The 16308-nt window shown below is 45.5% G+C and overlaps 1 protein-coding gene across 1 annotated transcript in view; it reads left to right on the top strand.

The window, feature by feature from the left end:
- The window catches only part of HYDIN (HYDIN axonemal central pair apparatus protein), a 317377-nt gene that overhangs the window by 279552 nt on the left and 21517 nt on the right, over window positions 1–16308 (top strand). The window contains 10 exon segments of the mRNA XM_052656756.1: window positions 123–265; window positions 2695–2913; window positions 5787–5947; window positions 8194–8291; window positions 9084–9291; window positions 10551–10763; window positions 11232–11370; window positions 12410–12575; window positions 14978–15125; window positions 15821–16028. Coding sequence (XP_052512716.1) covers window positions 123–265; window positions 2695–2913; window positions 5787–5947; window positions 8194–8291; window positions 9084–9291; window positions 10551–10763; window positions 11232–11370; window positions 12410–12575; window positions 14978–15125; window positions 15821–16028 — 1703 coding nt within the window.

Here is a 16308-nt window from a genome sequence, read left to right on the forward strand (position 1 = left end):
CATCCGAGGAGGGTAGGGTTGCATGAGGATGAGGTACAGTGTCTTTCAAGTGCTGGCTCCTCAGGGGAAGCGAGCCTGCAGAGACAAGGGGGGGCTCACTGCCCCCTGCTTCTGTTCCCTAGCTGCTCTGGTGAATCATATCCAGTTCGGGGACTGCCACATTGGAACCAGCTATAATGCGAGCTTCACCATCACTAATCACAGCCAAGCGAATGTAATACGGTTTGAATGGCCACTTTTGGCTACCGTTTCTTTCTCCCCACAGGTAAGTGAAAGATAGTCCTTGTTTTCCACACTCCCTTAGGCCTACACCAACCCTGACTTGACTGTTGACCCAGCCCACAGATACGTGGGATGAGGGGGATGTGTCCCTCACTCACAGTTAGTGCCAGAAGTGTCCCCTCTGGACTAAGAAAAGAGAGTGAGGTCAGCCAAGTCGATGGCTAGGCCGACGTTGAGAATTCCATGGAGACCTCCGTGGATAAAGACAGGCCCCAGTCTTCCCATCCCTGAGTATAGACCGTGTCCCCCTCGGTGTGTATTCTTTTGAGTGTTCATCCTGCAAAAGTGGTTCATCAAAAGCTAAAATGGGGGTGGTGGGTTTTGTGGACAACAGAGATTTAGAAAATATTACAAGTTACATCTTTCTCCCAAAGATTCTCAGTCTCCTTCAGCATATTAAAACATAGTCAACTTTGTTTTACCTGGGATTTCTTTTTTTAGCATCTCACAGCACGCATGTTATGGATTGCTGAGCAAATCTTGACACTGAATAAAGCTGAGGACATGGCAGCAGCGCCTCAGCGCTGGCCAGCACTTGCTCTTTTTTTTTTTTGGCCTTGCTGCACGGCTTATGGGATCTTAGTTCCACAACCAGGGATCAAACCCGCACCCTCAGCAGTGAGCGTGTGGCATCCCAAGCACTGGACCGCCAGGGAGTTCCCCAGCACTTGCTTTCCACAGAGAATCCACTTCTGAGTTCCCAGGACTATGGATGTGTCCACAGCCTCCTGCTTTGTTTCCCCCACCAAGTCTATTTAAGCACAGCAGTCTAGGAGGGTGGAGGAGGGTTGGGGACCCACTCTATCACTTTAAATATTAGTGCGCTATCAGGAAGAAGTGCTTTGCTTCCTGGAAAGATGTAAAGTGGTAGTCAAAGTAGGCAGAATTAGCTTCCCATGATCCATTCTCATGACCCACCCACACACACACACCCTGGTGTGCACCTGCACGTGCGCACACACACACACACACACGAGCCATGGCCTTGGGAAGGATTAAGCTTTCTTCTCCCTTCACTTCCCAGAGGAGAAAGAGTTTTTAATTTATTGGAAACATGAGAAAACTACATATATAGGACTGTATATAGTATACATTTGGATATATGTATCTGAATTTATGTATGCTAAAGCACAAATGATTTTATTCTACAGACCAAATTGGATTTCCTATATATCTGGAATACCTCAGGAAATCGCAACCTTTTTGGTGTGAGCCCTCATTTATATGCTTAAACATTATTGAAGACCCTCAAAGAGCTTTTGTTTACATGGATTACATCTGTCATATTAGAAGTTACAACAGAGAATCTTTAAAAATATGTATTTATTCACTTAAAATATAACAAGCCTATTACATGTTAATATGATGCCATATTTTTTGAAAATGGCTTTATTTTCAAAACATTATGTGAGAAGAGTGACATTGTTTTACATTTTTACAAGACCCTTTAGTATCTGGTCTAGTAGAAGATAGCTGGATTCTTATATTTGCTTCTGCATGCTGTCTGATGCAATATCATAGTTCATATAATCTGTAGGAAGAGAATAGAGTGTATACTCATGTCTCTGAGTATACAGTGGAGAGTATTCCATTGTATACTCATGAGAAAATGAGAATGAAAAAATCAAATGTCATCTTAGTAGTATGATGAAAATAGTGTTGACCTTGTTGACTCCTGGAAAGGACCCAGGGCCCCCAAGTGTCACTAGATCACACTTGACAACTGCTAAGGTACTGTGTACATCTGTCCATAATTTGTGTGGATCATATGATTAAGAAGTACAGATGGTTAAGAGGATGGTATCTGGCACCATCCTACCTGGGTCTGAATCCAGATATTCTAGTATTAATGGTAAGACCTTGAGCAACTTACCAGTTTCCTTGCCTATAAAATAGGGGTTATAGCTGCACATCTATAGGGTTGTCATGGGGGTTCGTAGAATTTTGTAAAGGTTTAGAATGGTATCTGAAGCATGTAGCAGTTTGATAATATTAGTTCCTCATGTTTTCTTTTTATTTCTCATAGTATTGCATTGTATGAATGTTCATTTTTTTATTGGAGTAGAATTGCTTTGCAGTGTTGTATGAGTTACTGCTGTACAACGAAGTGACACAGCTGTATGTATACTTACATCCCCTCCCTCTTGAGTTTCCTCCCCCTCTACCATGCCACCCCTCTTAAGTCATCACAGAGCACTGGGCTGAGCTCTCTGTGCTATATAGCTAGCGGCTCTTGCTTTTATGATTCTATGTCTAAGAACCTCATGTACATATTTAAGATGATCTACATATATGTTCTTGAATGATTCATTTTTGCCAGGACTTCGGTTCTGCCCCTAGAATGGCACCATCAGGCACGAAGAGTCCTCAAGACTGAATTCCCCCAAATACTAATACAAGGCTCTTCTGCAGATGGGCCACCTCCACCCTGGCTGTGCCAAGGACGTAGTGGTGACCATGAAGTCAGACGTGCCCATCAACCTGAAGAAGATGGGGGTCAAGTGCAAGGTCTCCAAGATCATGTTTCCACTCCCTGCAGACCAAGTACCTGACTGGGATGACCGCATGCGGACGGTCAAGTGGGTGGACATGCCCAGAAACACTCCCGGGACTTTCACTACAAAGCGAAAAGTGAGTAGGGGCACCAAGCCCCTAGTCTGATCAGGCCTGCCACGCTTAGATGCCTACTGCTGTCATCTTCAGCGTCTCATCGTTTCCTTCTTTCATGGAAAAAAGAAACAGTCCCCAATCACCTGACCTGGGTTTCCAAAGCGGCAAACTGAACTTCCAAGCATGCCTCCTGCCATCCTCACCACACATACCACACAAACCACTAGCTTCACTGGCAGAGCTTTTGTGTACGTCTCAGTATATAGTTTCTATCTGAGCAAGGCCCCCACCTTTTTCTATATCAGAAACCTGACAACTAGTCTTTTAGCTGCTTCCTTTTTCCCTCAGTGTCCAGAATTAGGTTAATCTCTTGTTTGGTCCATGCATGGCACTCCTTTAATTATTCCTTAGTTGGTTTCTTTTTAGTAAAATAATAAACAGAGATGAACCCACACCCAACACAGGAAGTATAACCAGGATTACCTGTGTGCTTCTCAACCATTCCCTCCCACCAACCAAGAGGTGGTCACTATCCCAGGATCTTGTTTGCTCATTCCCTTGATTTTTGTTTTTAGTTCTTTTTTAAATTACCCTATGTGTTCTGCATGTTGTTTCAGTGTGGTTTTGAACTTTATTTTTTATAGGTTATTGCGTGTGGTCATCTGTGTTGCAGCATTTGGCCGTAGCACACCCATGTCACTGCTATGAGGAATTACATTATTATTTACCCATTCTTCTTTTGAAAACTACATGAGGTTTGCTACCGTGGACAGTATTTCTGTGAGCATTATAGTCCAGGTCACATGGTGTACCTTTGCAAGAGTTTATATTCCTAAAACATAGAATGTATCTTGGAAAAGCATGATATTAGTTATTTTCATTTTGATAAGCTCTTTTGTTCCTGTGGTGGTGGTTTATGGTTTAGTTGCTAAGTCGTGTCCGACTCTTTGCCACCCCATGGACTGTAGCCCACCAGCCTCCTCTGTCCATGGGATTTTCCAGGCAAGAATACTGGAGTGGATTGCCATTTCCTTCTCCAGATGATCTTCCCAACCCAGGAATCGAACCCAGGTCTCCTGCATTGCAGGCAGATTCTTTACCTACTGAGCTATGAGGGAAATATCCTCACCATATTTATCCCTTATCTTTTCACTTTCTTTAGTGTATCTTTTCATGATTATCTCCATACTGTTTTGTTCTAAAGTATTTTGATTATTCTTGGCCCTTTATTTTTCTAAATAATTTTTGAATCCATTTAAACAAGTACTGTTAAAACCCTGATGGAAACCTGATTGGAATTGGATTGTATCTATAAATCAGTTTAAGAAAAATTGATCATTTTATAACATTTATTCATCAAGGTATATCTCTCTTTCAATATCAGTATCAGTTTAGTCACTCAGTTGTGTCCGATTCTTTGCGACCTCATGAACCACAGCACGCCAGGCCTCCCTGTCCATCACCAACTGCCGGAGTCCACCCAAACCCATGTCTGTTGAGTCGGTGATGCCATCCAACCATCTTATCCTGTCGTCCCCTTCTTCTCCTGCCCTCAACCTTTCCCAGCATCAGGGTTTTTTCAAATGAGTCAGCTCTTCTCATCAGGTGGCCAAAGTATTGGAGTTTCAGCTTCAACATCAGTCCTTCCAATGAACACCCAGGACTAATCTCTTTTAGGATGGACTGGTTGAATCTCCTTGCAGTCCAAGGGACTCCCAAGAGTCTTCTCCAACACCACAGTTCAGAAGCATCAGTTCTTTGATGCTCAGCTTTCTTCACAGTCCAACTCTCACATCCATACATGACCACTGGAAAAACCATAGCCTTGACTAGACAGACCTTCGTTGACAAAGTAATGTCTCTGCTTTTGAATATGCTGTCTAGGTTGGTCATAACTTTCCTCCCAAGGAGTAAGCGTCTTTTAATTTCATGGCTGCAGTCACCATCTGCAGTGATTTTGGAGCCCACTGCCCATACAAAACAGTGAAAGTGAAAGTCGCTCTTTAGGTCTTTTTAAAGATTTTTTTCTTTTTGGCTACTGCTCAGTTTCTTTAATATTAATAAGACTCTTTGGGATTTTTTAAGTTTGTTTTTGAGTCCTTTTCTTAGTATTTATTTATTTGGCTGCACTGGGTCTTAGCTGCCTCACGCAGGCTCTTTTCTATGGAATCTATCATTGCCCGGTGAGGGCTTCTCTCTAGTTGTCGTGCATAGGCTTTAGCTGCCTGTGGCATGTGGGACCTTAGTTCCCTGACCAGGGATCGAACCTGCGTCCCTTGCATTGCAAGGTGGATTCTTAACCACTGGGCCACCAGGGAAGTCCCTTGAGTCTGTTTTATTAAATTATTTTTCTAGGAATTTTCCCTTCAACTGAGTTTCCATATGTATCTTCATAAAATTATTCATAATATTTTTTATCATGTTTAAGTATCTGTAGGGTAGACAGTGATGTCTCCTTTTTCATTTGATATTGGTTATTTTTATTCTGTCTTTCTTTTATTCTTCTTGATCATTCCCACCAGAGTTTTTCTCAATCTTTTCAAATAAACAGCTTTTAGTTTCACTGATCCTCTGTTTTAGATTTATTTTCTGTTTTATTAATATCTGTTCCTATCTTTATGATTCCTTTTTTTTTTTGAACCTTTTTTGGAGTGTATCTGACCCCAAAACTCATGCCTGTGCAGTCGTCATGCTCTCAGTAATTGTGTGTTATTCACTTTCTTCCCTTCCCGTTTATGAGTCCTTTTAGGTGTGACCTCATCAGGTATCCTGGAACTTGGGCTCTTGGGCTGGTGCTCGCTTGCATGGGTAGGATGAAGCACTGTCTCATCTCCCCATCATTCCTAAGGCAGCTGGCTCTGCATCACTGAGGACATGGCTCATCTTTGTTGCAGGTGATAGAGACTGATCCCGAGCCGGCCTACTCAGTCCTAGAAGAGAACTATCGAGAACTGCAGCTGCAAATCAGTGCCCACGTGAATTTCGCCTCATATAAGTGCCAGACTACCGACGTGCACTTTAAGGAAACACTGATTTACCAGACTCGAGTGTTTGAGTGAGTCATCAGAAGCCTCCTGGCACTCTTAGAGTAGTCCTTTCATTCCATCATTCACTCACCCAAACATTTATTCAGTGTCCATGACAGCACAGACCAGACATAACACCTGCGTGGCATGCACCAGAGGGTCTTCGTAGGTCCAATGAAACACTCAGACCCACGAAACTATTCAAGTTCACACTTGAAATCAAGATGTAGACTTGATTCAGCTTCAGTGGGAACAGTCCTTGCAATGGTCCATATCACCACCCAACAACTATTCTTATTGCCCACCCCTCTGCCCCAAGTGACAGCTCAGACAGTGTCCATGTTGGTGGGCATAAGGTTCACCTTAGCTTGGAAGGCCGTGACCAACAGAAGCCAACATTTCTCACAAGCACTCCAGGGCCATAGCTTCCAGGATTCCTGCAAGGGACCTGCCTGGCTACAAGAGTCCCTACACTCAGAGAACCCCAGTGCTCTGTCTTCCCTCCAAGTATCATGATTCCTCCCAGCCTGGAAGCAAGTTAGCAATCAGGGCTCATTTTTACTGTAAACAAAGTTGTCTCATAACATAGATGATACTTCTCTCTTATCAGGCTTCCACGGACACAGAACTCAAAAACGGATTCAAAGTCGAAACTGTGCTTAGAAGGAGAAGGGGTTATGTTAACCCTTCATTCACACCCAGTTTGTACAAGGATGCATGGGTCCTGCTCTCAAAGAGCTCATAGTGGGTGTTGGGGAAATGGGTGAAAATGGTTGAATTGATGGTTACAGTCCAGTGCTCTGGGTTTGCAGTAAGCGTCCCAAGAGCAGACCAAGATATGGGGAGAGACAAGTGTCTGGGAAGAGTTCCTAAAGTGGTGGACCAGCTGAACTTCGGAGGACAAATAAGAGGTGGCCAGGTGAAGAAGTGAGATAAAGGGCCTTTGGGCAGAGAGAAGGCCTGTGACTCTTCTTTGAGAATTACAAACACAAAAGTGTAAACCACTGACATTTCTACTTTGTAAAAATTGGTAATTAATTGTTCAACTCATTCTGCACTTTGGCCCTTAATGTATCCTCTCAAATTATTATAGAACCAAAAGCTAGGAGACAGGAAGTGGGATCTTCTGCTGGTGCCCATTTCACCTACCGTGGAGGTCACCAAACTCTGGCCCATGGTCCAAACTCGGCAGCTGCTTATTTTTGTAGGTACAGTTGTGCTGTATGTTGTGTGGGCACACAGTCATGCTCGTTTGTCTATTATCATCCAAGGCTGCTTCCCCAGCAAAGGGAGTAGCTACTGCGGAGACCTCTGGCTCCTGATGCCCAAGACCTTTACAGAAACGTCTGTTCACCCCTGGGCCTAAACCAAGAGTGCTTCTGCTGGAAGTATCCTGTGCCACTGAGATTTCTCCCCTTCATAAAAATTTGCTTTAGCCTAAAGACCACTGCTCATAAATTCACATAATTCATAAATTCACACAAGCCCCTGAGGCCAAAACACTTGACTTCACGCACAGCTGCGTAGTCTACCTGGACTGGATATAGGGAATCTAATCCTTCAACCCCTCCCTTGGACCCCTTCCCTCTGCCCCCGAGTCTCAGCTCCCACTTCTCCCCTAAAACTGGGAAGGATGTGTGTTTTTTTCTCTCACTTGCACAACAATTTCCTTGAATCATCCTCTTGCTGTGACTGTCTGTGATCACGTTTAACAGTGACTCCAGAAAAAGCTTCTGTCTCCCAATTCTTACCACAGAGCAGGAAAACTTGAGGCAAGACGGGGATCCGCTAATTCAGGATCTGAGACAAGTCAGTATCTCAGCCAGTGAAGACACTTCAGGCGGGGGTCGAATGATTTCTGACCATGAGGACATTGTTTCTGGGGGAAAGTGATTCAGGAAGGGAGAGGCCTTGGAGTTTGCACCCGAGGGAGATACTGTCTTGTGAATGGATTTTGTGTCTTCTCCCATGGGAATTTTTCAGGATGACTACGATGCAGGCTGAGAGCTCAAGGCACAGTGTGCCAGGGGTACACAAGACAAATGAAACATCTGGATTCTTTGGCTTGTAATAGCTATGTATATATTTTTGTGTTTTAAAAGGAACTCTAATTTTAAATCACATGCTTGATTTCAAATAAAATTGCCTTTGAAGAAACGTTTAGGAAACAAAGTGACTTGACTTTAAAAAAAAGTTAATGGTACAGATGATGTGCAGACAGGACAGAAACCGTCTTCAGTGTGTTTCTCACATCCGATCCCTGATCTGTTTGCAGGTTTGAACTGATTAACTCAGGAAATGTGCAGCTGGAATTCAACTGGATCTCAGAAGAGACAGCAAAGGCTGTCAGCTTTGCCATGCCAGACAACCAAGGTAAGTGAGGTGACAGGTAAAACCCAGGGCTTGAGCTGGGTCCCCAGTTAGTAGAAGGGTCTGGTTCATGGAGAAGCAAGCACTGCTCCAACCACCCCCTTGGTAGCAAAGAAGCAGAGCAGAGGGCCCCTAGTGTCTGCAGAGCCAAAGGGGCCCAAGAAACTCCAGAACTGAATTCTGCCCCCCTGGGCCCCACAAAGCTGGTACCCCCTCTCACGGACCCCTCGGAGTCTTTTCTTTTAGATCTTAACCTTCTAGAAATGACAGACTCTTGGAGAAGCTGATGAAATCTGTGAACTGACTCCCCAAGAAAACACACACCCATGCCCAATTTGCCATTGGTACATGTGAAGAGAACCCAACCCTTGGTGGGCAAATGTCCAATACTACTCTCTCAGTTTGGAGATTCCCATGGACTCTTTCCAATGGACTCTTTTTCATGGACCCCCCAGATTGTGAACCCCTGCTTTAAAGCAATGATTCTCCAAAAAATTACTTCACAACCCATTATTCTTAAGACAGTTGACCCACAGACATCTACTTGACCCATACCCTTGAGTAAAAAGGAAAAACACTTGAAAACCTGATGTAATTAATAGAAGTCTTTTTCATGAATCTCCTGTGAGACACAGCTAATTCCTCACCCATGGGTCCCAAAGTTAAGTATACTGGCTAGGAGAGGTGAGCCCACAGACCTCATAGAGGGTGCCTAAGGACCTATATGAGTGGGCTGCCATCACCGCCCTCCCACTGCAAATGCAGAACATCACTGGCACTCTTATCTGCCCGCAGGTTTCTCCCAAAGAGACCAGCTTAGCCAGGGCACGCTGCACACAGTCAGCACAGTGGACAGTGCCATGGACCACTGGAACGAAACTTCCCTGCCACCCTTCTCTGTGGAGCCCGTCTCGGGTATTGTGCCGGTGGGGAAGACTCAGAAGCTCAAAGTGAAATTCTCCCCATTGGAAGTTGGAGACTTCGAGAGCAATCTTTTCTGCCAGTAAGGAGACTCTCTCCTGACCCCTCTTCCGTCCCACCACAACCACTGTTCTTTCACCCCAGCCCCATCTAGAGCCCCACACTAGCACATTTCCCTCTGGAGAACAAGAGGAGTCTGGTCTTTTGTATTGTTCATCAGCCCTCTGTGGACCCTGCCTCCTGCCCACCTCCCCCTCCCCGGCCACACACAGGATCCCACTGGGGCACCAGAATGGTGGGTAGCCAGCTGGGCTCCCGTCCTGGGCAAGCATGGCCTTGGAAAAGCTTTCTTTTACCTTTTCTGAGGCTCAGTTTCCTCCTATGTAAAATGCAAATAACAGTACCCACTCTGTAGAGTTGTTGTGAAAACTAAACAAGCTAATTCAAGTGAAGAGCTTAGAACGGTGCCCGGCGCACAGCAAGTACAGTTAAACATCAGGTGGTAGTGGCGACAGAGGAGATGGGCCTGGAACATAGGAAGAGAGGAGCAGGTGGAGTCCAGGTCCAGTTAGAGGAGGGCTGATCCAATAATATCTGGCAATGAAAGTCCCTGGGGGCTCCACGGAGGTCACCTGCCTTAGAGGAAGGCTGTGACCCATGGCGTGGGGTGAGACCTCCGTGAGCCATAAGACCTGTGGAAAACGTGCAGTCACACTGCAGGGACCCTTCCCACACCTGGGCCACCTGAGCTCAGTGCTGGGGATAGAGGTCTGCTCACATCTCGTCCACTTTCTCCAAGAAGCTCAGGGTAGCTTTTTGTTTTGTTTTGTTTTCTTAAGGATGCCTGGGTCCTTTTTCGTATCCCATTAGATGCCAATGAAAGAGCCCAGAGGGAAAGACTCTGTGCTGACTTTATAGCAGGGAGGTCTTCTCACCATTGGTAAAGGAAGTAACTTGAGGCCAAAATAAGGCACGCTGTTGTTCAGTCACTCAGTCACGTCCGACTCTTTGCAACCCCATGGATTGCGGCACTCTAGGCTTCCGCATCCTTCACCGTCTCCTGGGGCTTGCTCAGACTCATGTCCATTGAGTCAGTGATGCCATCCAACCATCTCGTCCTCTGTCGTCCCCTTCTCCTGCCTTCAGTCTTTCCCAGCATCAGGGTCTTTTCTGAGGCACCCAGAAGGAACCAGAATTCAGGCTCCCTGTACTCAGCCCATGCATGTATTTATCCCTGTCACAATTAATTAGTAAATACCTACTATGTATCATGTTTAAAGAGTTAAAAGAGTTAACTGATTAAAGAGTTATAAATAGATCAAAATAACCTTATTTTCTCAGGATTCCTAACCTGCCACCCGGAGAGCATGGCCCAGTCCTGTCAGCCAAAGGGCGGAGCTCCCTGCCCATCTGCCATTTTGACCTGAAAGATTCAGACTACATCATCAGTCGTCGGCGCAACCCAGACCTCCGAGGGCCTAGTGGTGGGGCTCTGGATCCAAACACCCGGGTGATTGAGTTCACCAGCGTGGGCATAGGAGGGAAGAATCTCCGGTGAGTGGTGTGGGTTTGCCCTAGTTGAGTTCATATCAATTCGTGTTTCTAAAAACCTGGAGGAAAAAAATCAGAGAAGCAAGCTAGACTGACACCTAGAAGCACGCTTGCTGTCCTAGGGGTTGACTTTAGAGAGTTGCTCCGGTGAGGAGGCAGATTTCTGTCTCCTTAGTTTTGACACTCAGGAAATTTGAAAGACATAAAACACGATCCCTGACCACCACCTAGACCACAGAGGATCACCGGGACAGAAGGGCCCTTGGTGTTGTTATTACTCCGAAGTCCAGAACTAGAGCCACACTTGGGACCCCCAGGTGAGATGTGGTTTTTGTTTCTACAGTAACAAAGTGGCCAAAACAGTTCTGATCCCCACAGAAGGGGACTGTGCTAGGGAACAGCCTAGAAAGTTTTCTCTCAATCCGCAGGCCCCTCTCTCACTCTCTGCTGTCGCTTCTTCCCCTTGGGCAGAACCTTTACAATATTAAACCCGACCAGCAGTGCCTACACCTTCTCCTGGGTCTCTGAAGAAATTGAAAGTCTCCAGAACCCTCCAGCCTTCACATGCCTTACAGAGAAGGGCCTCATCCTCCCTGAAAAGAAAGCTGAGGTATGTGTGAATGGGGACCGCTCGACCCAGGGCTTTATTCATCCCATCCGCCTCTGCAGAGCAGGTGTGCTGCAGAGCGTGGGTAGAGTTAGGGAGAGCAGCCTGAGGGTGTGTCCGTCGACAAGTGTTTCTCGGGTGGTTACCGTGTGTTAGCCAGTCATGAACAGGACAAACCTGAGCTGTCTTGGTTGGCCATAGAGAAACAGAGAGCTCTAGTATTTGAAATTTTAAAAATTGATATTTTAAAAGCAAGGAAAAGAGAGCTGGACACCAGTGCCTGGGGACTCTAGGACTCATACAATAGCAAGGAGCCGCGTTATTTTTGTCCAGGGACAGCCGTGAAAGAACAGAGATGGATCTTTACTTGGTCAGGCCAAAGGGCAAAAGAGAACAGCAGAGTCATGTCCCACAATTTAGTCCTAACGTCCACACAGTGATTTAGAGCTGAGGGTCAGATTTAAAGAAAGACAAACTTGCTGCCCAGAGCAGCTCTGTGGGCCCCGTGTCCTATAAATTCTACAGAGAATATTGGGGGCAGAAATAAATCCATGAAACAAAGATTACGAATTGAGATGTCTTCAGAAAGATCATAAAAATGGAGAGCACAGGCCAAGGGTCAATGACAGGGAATGGTGGGCACCAGGGTTGGCTGGCCACAGTGCTTCTCTGGGGACAAATCACCACACAGAGCAGTGAGCCCAGGGTTGCCAGTTCTCCCGAACTTTTCAGGAAAATTCCGAATTCTATCTGAATCGTTCCATTTTTACATGCCATCCCAAGACATGGAAGCCTAGCCAGCAGAGCCTTAGAAGTAGAAATGAGCGGGGCAGAAGCCCTTAGAAATACCTGGTGGACTGGGCAAACAGACATGGATGTTACTGGTACAGCCAAACTTACGTGCCCTTACAAATACAGGGGAAAGGAAGTGATGACCTGGTAATGTTACCCGGCACAGCCCCAGGGCTGGCATGCCTTTAAAGTACGTGGAGCAAACTCATCGAAGTGCCTCTAACCACTGTGCTCCAAACTGTCTTCTTAGGTTATCTTCCAGTTCACACCTTCCCATCTGGACATCTCGGAGGCATTCTGGACTTTCTTAATCCCCGAACACAACATCACAGTCCCTTTCCTGCTGGTAGGCAAAGCCACTGACCCTCTCATCAGTTTGGACAAGTCACACATCAACTTCAGTTGTCTCCTCATGGGTAAGGCTGCCCTGCTGGCATGACCTGTGGGGGAGGGTGTCCCCCCAGCAGGGGAACTCTTCCTGGTATCTTCCAGAAGCATGTCAGAGGGCCTCTTTTTGCTAGTCACACGGCCACAGAATATTTAACCTCTCATTCTAATTTCCATCAAGCGTCTTCTAAACCCACACACTAATAACCTAAGAACATTGAGGAAGCTTGCTGCAGAGCCTACTCGGAAGATTCCTTTGGGGTCTGGATTGCCTAGTCTAACCCCAGAGCCCCGCATTAGCCCCATCCTACTTGCATGTGCCCCCAGACTGTGGGCCACGGTGGCCACATCCCTCTGCCATCCTTTCACACTCATGTCCAGTTCAGCAAATATTGTTGAGCCCCACATGTGAGCCAGGCACTCTCCTGTGAGCTGGGAATGCAGAGGGCAACGCCCATGTCCTGATCTTCATGATGGTTACATTCTAGCAGCAGGAAGCAGGCTACCAAGAAATGAAAAGGTGAAATATGTAGCGTGTCAGGTGTGGATAAGTGTTCCAAAGAATAAACGAGGGTAGGGGGAAAAGGAGTGCCAGTGGGCAGTGGGAGGGTGACATTTGAGCAGAGACTTGAAATAAAGGAAATGATGGGCAAGTCCCCCTATAACACCGTGACTCTATCACATGGATGTGATGTTTTGTGTATGTGTGTGTGTGTGTGTGAGAAATACAACTGAAGTCAGAGGATTTGTTTTAGTAATTCATTAGGCTAGTTATAAAAGTAGCATTCTTTATAAGTCAATCAATGTGGTGTTGTATAAGGAAAAATATAATAATCACTGCCTGCCTCCCTCATTTTTCCCTTTCCATCAGAGGAAACCATTGTGAACAGTATGATGTATATTATTTCCGTACATTTCTTACACTGATACATAAAATAGATAGGAGGAGATTGTGGCATTTAATCAGGTTTTGAGCAAGTAAGTGGGCAATGTAGCATAAGAATAATGACAAGACAATTTAGGAATGCAGTGATGGTGCATTTCAATATAATTATTGCATCACCAGATTAAAGAAGAACCCGGTATTGGCATACCAAAGAGTCATTGCTAAAAACTCAGCAGACATTCTCAACAAAAACTCTAGTAGTAAAATAGGAACAGAGGGAAAAACCTTGAATAAAGATTAACTGAAATCAAGAGGCAAATATTACCTGGTAATAGACCACTGAAGTCACTTCAATTAAAGTCAGGAATTAGGCAAGAATGGACATTGTCCCTGTCATTATTGGACACTTTGTTAGTGATTTTAGCAAGTGCAATAAAATAAGAAAAGTAAATAATCGGCATAAACGTTGGGGGAAAAAAGAGACAAAATTGTCTCATTATGCTATTGCTAATGACACCATACATAGATAAACTCAAGAGACTCTAGAAAAAAGCAAAACAAACTTCTAGAATCAGCAGGATAATTTAGGAAGTGGCTGTTTGCAAATCGTATGCAAAAATCAATGGTTTCTCTTTCTTCTAGCAATAAGCACCTAGAAACAAACAGAAAATTCCATTCAATACTGATAAGACCTATATAGTAGCCAAGGATAAATGTAACAAGAGAAGCTCAGGAGCTATATGAATAAAACTATAAAATCTTATTAAAATGCCCTCAAGCAAAATCTGAACATTTATCCATCCTCCCAAGAATTAAATACAAATTTAATCAAGTTCTCAATAAAATCCCAGCTAGTGTTGTCTAATAAAACACAGGATGCACTGCTTAATTTGAATTTCAAATAACAAGGAACGATTGCTTAGTATAAGTGTGTCCCATGCGATATTTGGGACATACTTATACTAAAAAAGATTGTTTGCTAAAGCTGGCAACCTTAGTCCTAAAGGGTTGACCTGAGGGCAGAATTTGGTAAAATGATTCTAAAGTTTATGTAGAAAAATAAATGCTCCACAGTAGTCAAGGAAAGCAAGGAAAAGCAAACTAGTGACAAGAGATACGTTAGTCAGGGCCCTGTCAGGACACCCGTGACACACCTGAAATCTAATTCAAAAGAGTGCGATGCACAGATGATTCGCAGAGATACGGGCAGAACGGAGGGGCCTACAAACCCCCATTAACAAAGGCAGGAAGGCGTTGAGTCTAAAGGAGCAAGAAGGATCCCAGGAGAGCTGCGGCCCAGGCTGAGTGGCCGCCTACGAGGAACAGACCGTTGGTGGGGTACAGTTCTAGAAGGAAGAGCAGGAGCGCCTTGAGAGGAAGAACACTTGTAGAGTAAAAAGACGGAAGAGAAGTAGCCAAAGGCTGAGGAGCTTGGCAGAGGGAAGAAAAGCTGGAGAGTCCCTTCTAAGCAGGCTTCCTCTCGCCCGCTGAGGTGCGTCAGGAGCAGGCACGAGGCCTCCTCTGAGGGTGGTGTTTCCTCCTCAGGCAGAGAAGCCAGGGAGACTGTGAAGATCATCAACAAGGAGGAGCAGGAGTTCCACTTTGCCTTCCAGGACACCTCCCGGTATTCTGAAGCTTTCAGCAACAGCCTGGTTGTATGTCCCATGGAAGGCTGGGTCCCCCCACTGTCCAGGTAAACAGAAAGGAAGCCCCCAGGACTGCCCTTGCCCAGTGGCAGGGGTCCCAGGCCTACTAGCCAGGAGAATCAGGTTCCTTTAGAGTGCCCCGTCTCTGAAGTCTCTCCCAGCTCTAAAATTTGGAGCTTCCCAGTTAAGCTAGTGGTAAAGAACCCACTTGCCAGTGTAGGAGACATAAGAGATGTGGGCTTGATCCCTGGGTCGAGAAGATCCCCTGGAGGAGGGCATGACAACCCTTTCCAGTATTCTTGCCTGGAGAATCCCATAGACAGAGGAGCCTGGAGGGCTATAGACCATAGCGTCACAAAGAGTCAGATACTACTGAAGCAGCTTAGCAGAGTGTCCCGTCTCTGAAGTCTCTGCCAACTCTAAAACTGAGACATTACTGTTCCATCTCTGTCCTGCTTATCCCCTGTTGATAAGTTTCATGATGAGTCGTAGAACAACTGAGAACTTTAAGTACTTTTTCTCAGTATCTTCTTATGCTCATATTCTTTTCCACACTGTCCGCTGTGTTTGTGAATCCCTAAAGCAGTGGCCTGCCGTGCCCGACAAACTGTCAGAATTCACCCTGATTTGGAGTTGGGCTGCCTTCCCCGTCCAGTGCATGTTGACCCATGGGGCGTATCTTCTTCAGCTTCTCTAACAGATGGGTCTAGTTACCCAATCTGCTGTCGTCTTCCGCAACCAGGTTCCCAATTGATATTTTCTTCACACCGAAGAAAGAAGGAGATGTGAACTTTAATTTGATCTGCAATGTGAGAAAGAAAGCCCACCCTCTGACCTTAAATGTCAAGGCTGAGGGCTACTCTGTGAATGTGGAGGTCAAATGCAAGGACAGGAACGGCTCCATCACTCTCCTGACCCCCAACCAGACTACCACTGTCAACTTCTATGAGGTAAAGGTGTGAGAGGGCACTGCTCTCTCTGCTTCCACACTGGCTGGGGAAAGCAGTGCATGTGAGCATTAGATGAAGCTCTGTTTCAAATGCCAGGGAGATCAGAACAGAAGCAAGCCAGCAGCAGCTCCATCCCCAGAATGTGTATGGTTTTGACGTGAAAAGAAAGCTTTTCACATGATATAATAAGGAAGATTTTCTTACTTTACTGTTCAGGGGGTAGAGAGATGGTAGGGAAGGGGAAGAATGCTTATCTTAAACATGCAGGAAGGAGGTTTTG

Source organism: Budorcas taxicolor, chromosome 18, assembly GCF_023091745.1.
Source record: "Budorcas taxicolor isolate Tak-1 chromosome 18, Takin1.1, whole genome shotgun sequence".
NCBI classification, from domain to species: domain Eukaryota; kingdom Metazoa; phylum Chordata; class Mammalia; order Artiodactyla; family Bovidae; genus Budorcas; species Budorcas taxicolor.